At 55.7% G+C, this 5341-nt stretch overlaps 1 protein-coding gene across 1 annotated transcript; it reads left to right on the plus strand.

Moving 5' to 3' along the window:
• The first annotated feature begins 1628 nt into the window (after positions 1-1628).
• On the plus strand, positions 1629-4992 carry LOC136527680 (probable serine/threonine-protein kinase At1g54610). The gene is made up of 6 exons (XM_066520473.1): positions 1629-2337; positions 3404-3721; positions 3810-4031; positions 4131-4213; positions 4303-4365; positions 4414-4992. Exons 1-6 carry the CDS (start codon positions 1633-1635, stop codon positions 4946-4948), a joined length of 1926 nt encoding a protein of 641 aa, XP_066376570.1. The 5' UTR covers positions 1629-1632; the 3' UTR covers positions 4949-4992.
• The last annotated feature ends 349 nt before the right edge of the window (positions 4993-5341 follow it).

Consider the following 5341-nt stretch of genomic DNA (forward strand, 5'->3'; position numbering starts at 1 on the left):
GTCCATATGTTTAGAGTAATCTAACCATTTTCTATCAACCGCCTCACCATTGGTTAACTTTCTGGAGTAGTAAACATATGAAAAAACGTCTATTAAGAGCATCTATATGGAACTCAAGATTCAATTATCTCACCGACCCCTTTTCAATCAATATATCTCTACCCTTATTATCAAGATTTCTTCAAGTTTTAGGATCAAAGACATCATGAATAGAAGTTTATTACACATCATCAATTGAATTTTAGGTTGAGGGGAAGGCTGTAAATTTTTATTCTTTATAGCATCATTATTGGCATCAACTTTTTCATTTAAATTGTCATTAACTTGTTGCTGCCCTTGTTCTTCAATATCAAGTGCATCTACAGGATTATCATCAGGCACAACACTGCATCTATAGGATTAAAAAACGATCAAGAAAAAAAAATACCTAGGGGCTAGGGTCTGATCGGCGGCTGATGAACTGATGATTGATGAAGTGATGATCGGCTGCAGGCTGCAGTGATCGGCTGATTGAGTCGAGCCTGCCAGTCTGGGCCCTGGAGTGCTCTGCCAGTTGCCGGTCTGCCCCCTGATCGTCGCCTGGACGTGAGCGGTCCTGATTGGTGATCTGTTCCGTGTCTCTGTGACTCCGTGAGAGGTAAGTTGAGTCCGCGGCGGCTCCGTCCCTCCGTGACTCCTCTGCCTCTTCGCATTCGGGTGCTGCGACGCACCGCGCTCGCGTACGCGGTATTCTACATACTAAGGGCTGGGGGTATCGTATACCTGGGCCTGAGCCCCTCACTCCCATGGGCCCTCGGTCGTCGCACCTCTAGCACCTCTCCAGAGCCGACACTGACTGTAGTACTTTATTGTTAAATCATAGACTAATTAGGCTTAAAAGATTCGTCTAGTAAATTAGTCATAATTTATGTAATTAGTTATTTTTTAGTTTATATTTAGTATTCTATGCATGTGTCCAAATATTTAATGTGATATGGTATAAAGTTTTTAGGTGGAAACTAAACCAGGGCCGAGTAATTATGTAAAGAAAAAGGGCAAAATGACTCGTCCTGTGGTACCGGCGTACCGCTGTGTCCATCAGTAGGACCCCGTCGTCAAGCCTCGGGAACGCCGCGAGGCTGATGCATGCGTCGCCGAGCCCAGCCCTGGCCTGGCCTGCATGGCTGCATGGCGCCGCCATATGGCCTCCGCAGCGTCCGCCCTTTTCCGTGCTGGCCGAGCACCGGCCTGGTCTTGCAGTGCACTGACCTTGCCACGACACGAGGCTAGATTGCCAGACAGGTCAGCGGCAATGCACGGCAACGTACGCAAGTCGCAGGCAGGTACACGTACACGGCTGCTGGTATAGGCAGCGATGTCGGCGTCAGAGCGTGCGTATGTCGACGTCAGCTCGCGCGCGCGCAGCGCACGCTCTGACGCCGTGCGGCGCTCGCGAGCCGAGCCGGCCGGCCGCTGGCAATACTTATTCATTTATTCTAGTGGGCGGCGAGCGAGTGTTATAAGCTTGGCGCGACCTGGGGGGCCGTTCCCGCCTCGTTCATGCCTCCCTCCGTGTCCTTCCTCCAGCTCCACCTCCTCTTGGGCCGGCGCCGGCGCCGGCGCGGGAACAGCAGCGGCGGCGGCGGAGACGGCATGGGGTGCGCGCAGGGGAAGCCCTCACGGGGCTCGCCCGCCCGCAGCGACGGCCGCGGCGTGGACCTTCTGAAGCGCGACAGCGCCTACCGCCCCGGCTCCAGCGTCTCCCGCCTCTCCGACCCGCTCCCGGTCGCCGCCGCCGCCGAGCGCGCTCCGGCTCCGCCACACAAAGAACACGCCCCCGGCGCCGCCGTCGTCCCAGCGGGGAAGACGCCGGACGCCGACGCCGCGGCACAGCAGGCGGCGTCGTCGGCCGCAACGCCGGCGATGACCCCGTCGCCGCTCCATCCACACCCGCCGCGGCGTGACGACAAGCTGGTGGACGGGTGGCCGATGTGGCTCCTGGACAACGTGCCCCGCGAGGCGCTGCAGGGCATCGTGCCCAAGAGCGCGGACGCGTACGACAAGATCGAGAAGGTCGGGCAGGGCACGTACAGCAACGTGTACAAGGCGCGGGAGCGCGGGACGGGGCGGATCGTGGCGCTCAAGAAGGTGCGGTTCGACACGTCGGAGTCGGAGAGCGTGCGGTTCATGGCGAGGGAGATCCGGTTCCTGCAGCGGCTGGACCACCCCAACGTGATGAAGCTGGAGGGCATCGCCACCTCCCGGATGCACCGCAGCATCTACCTCATCTTCGACTTCATGTACTCCGACCTCGGCAGGCTCGTCCTCCGCTCCGGCCAGCGCCTCACCGAGCCGCAGGTATCGTCGTCCTTCCCTTTCTTTTCTCACATTCGCAGACCATGCACGACGACGACGACGACGGACACCTGGCCATGGCGGCCGTCCTCTTCAGAACTCACTCATCGCTCGTCTTGGATACCTCGCCTGTTTCTGGCCGTTTGTCTTTCCCTTTTTGGACCCACCCATCCATCCATCTGACCGGCCGGCAATGGCCATGTTGGGCACCTTGTGTCAGTGAAGATCGAACGCTCGGATATTCCACCGTCTGGAAATAGACTTTCCTATCAAAAATACTGTTTGCCATTGTCTGACAGTGATTGTGTCTGGCATATTGTTAGCACACATCTTAGGTCACATCTATGGTCTGTGGCACTTGGGAACCGGTCAATTCAGAGGTACTCTAGTCCTGCTCTGCTGCTCAAGCTACAAATAAAAATCGTAGCAAATTTTGTAGAGACCATATCACTGTACGGGTAGCTCCCTGGGCACTGCAGCAGGAAACCTGTAGCAAAGTGATCTTGGTCGTTCATGTCACCACTGTTCATTGTCTGACGCGGCCATATAGGAGTGACAATGGCAGTCTGCTGTCAATTCTGTCAATGGAGGCAGAGAACCCTGGTTCCTGAACAGTGAAATGCCCAAGGCCTGAATTTCATGAAATTTACTACTCCCTCGATCCCAAATTATAAATCATTTCAAAAATCTTAGAGAGTCAAAGGATCTCAAGTTTGACCAAATTTACATGATAAGATAATAATATTTATGATACCAATTACAATTAGATATCATTAGATTCTTTATTAATTATATTTTTCATTGTATACCTATTTTATGTTATAAATCTTTATAATTTTGGTTAAACTTAAGATGCTTTGACTCTTCAAGATTATTGAAATGCCTTATAATTTGGAATGGAGGGAGTATCACTTTGTAGTTTGTATAGTAAAATGTGCACACAGACCGGAAGTAATCTAAGCTAAGCATTTTGAATGTCAATTTTACTTCTTCTTTTTTTGAAATTCTAGCAGACTAGCACATTTGAAACCTCTTCTCGTGATGTTTGCCAATGCATGGTCGGTTGCAGATCAAGTGGTACATGCAGCAACTGCTCGCGGGTCTGCAGCACTGCCACGAGCGCGGCATCCTGCACCGGGACATCAAGGGCTCCAACCTGCTGATCGACCGCCACGGCGTGCTCAAGATCGGCGACTTCGGCCTCGCCAACTACTACGGCGCCAGGCGCCGGCAGCCGCTCACCAGCCGCGTCGTCACGCTCTGGTACCGCGCCCCGGAGCTGCTGCTGGGCTCCACCAGCTACGGCGTCGGCATCGACCTCTGGAGCGCGGGCTGCCTCCTCGCCGAGATGTTCTTCGGCAAACCCCTCATGCCCGGCCGTGGCGAGGTGACCAGCTCATCTCCGTCTCGTTCTCGCCGTCGTCTCCATCATGCAAATTTCTTGAGAAATAGTGGTGGGACTTTGATACTTCCAGGTGGATCAGCTGCTGAAGATCTTCGAGCTGTTCGGGTCGCCGCCGGACGACTACTGGCGGAAGATGAAGCTGTCGCCGTCGTTCAAGCCCCCCAAGCCGTACAAGTCCACGACGGCCGAGCGGTTCCGCGACCTGCCGCCGTCGTCGCTCGGCCTGCTCGCCACGCTCCTCGCGCTCGACCCGGCCGCGCGCGGCACCGCCGGACAGGCCCTGCAGAGCAGCGTGCGTCCCCTGAGTAACCAAGCAACCTCGTTACTTCTTGGCCCGCTCCGGCCGGTTCCTGTAGCTCCCTGCTGACAAGTGCTGCTGCCGCTGCTGCAGTTCTTCAGCACGCCGCCGCTGCCGTGCGACCTCTCGGAGCTCCCCGTCGTGTACAAGGAGGAGGAGGACGTCGACGCGAGGAAGTGAGAACCGTGGCGTGAAGAACCAGACAAGCACGTTTCGGAGAACGCCCTTTCGTTGGCTGACTGGCGCTCTCTGATCTTGCGTGCAGGCCGAGGAGACAGCGCTCGCAGAGGCGGAGGGACGGCAAGCAGAAAGCCGAGGAGGAGCAGCAGTCGGAGATCAACAGCGGGTCTCCTCCTGAGAAACAGGCGCAGCCCAGGCGGGGGCGGCCGTTGGACATTACCAGCCGGGTAAATCCAGGCCAAGAACCAGTAACTACCACAGGAAATCCAGGCCAAGAATCAACTGCTGCTAATGCTTCCTCCAGCGCTCACGACGCATCATCAGAAAAAACCATCGTCAGCGCCTCATCCAGCGCAATCGCGAACCGGTTTTCGGCTAGCCCGGTCGTTCAGGAAGCGATCCCGGTTCAGACGGTAGCGCAAGATCAGAAGCAGCTGCCGACAGCAAACACCTCCCACCACTCGGCCAGCGACGGCGACGATCACGTCAACCACCACCTGATCGCGGCTCTGGACCACGGCGAGGGCGACGGGGACGGCCAGGAGGAGGAAGAGGCCGAACGCGAGCCGCCGTCCGGCAGCGGCAGCGGCGATGTCGGCACCGTGAACCGCGGCGGCCCGGAGAGCAGGTCGGCTGCCTTCGGGTCGGACTTCGAGGCGGCCGGCGCGGTGCTGCGCGGATCGGACGAATTCCCTTCTTCCAAGCAGTACGTTCTTGTGGATCGTGTCTAGGCCGCGCGGCTGTTCTTCTCCAGTTGAGCTGAGCATCCTCTGAATTGTGGAGACCGATGCCTCATATCATTACATGTACCAATAATCATCTCTTCGAAAAGAAGAATCATTAGTTTTATTATTCATTCAAGGGTTCTTGGTCGATCCATCTTTGCTGGCTGCTGCCAACAGCATGCGTTCACTACGTGAAAAACGGTTTATAGCAACGAAACAAATTTTTTATAGGGGCGACTGGTGATGGAGCCGTCACTACAATGACGTGCTCGAGAGACCAGAGACAAGCCGTCCCTACAAATAGAACATCAGGGGCGGCTGGTGATACGAGCCGCCCCTACAAATGGGTCGAATTTGTAGGGACGGCTCACTCACCAGCCGCTCCCGGTGTTGCTATTT

The sequence above is a fragment of the Miscanthus floridulus genome, chromosome 19 (genome assembly GCF_019320115.1).
Source record: "Miscanthus floridulus cultivar M001 chromosome 19, ASM1932011v1, whole genome shotgun sequence".
NCBI lineage: Eukaryota > Viridiplantae > Streptophyta > Magnoliopsida > Poales > Poaceae > Miscanthus > Miscanthus floridulus.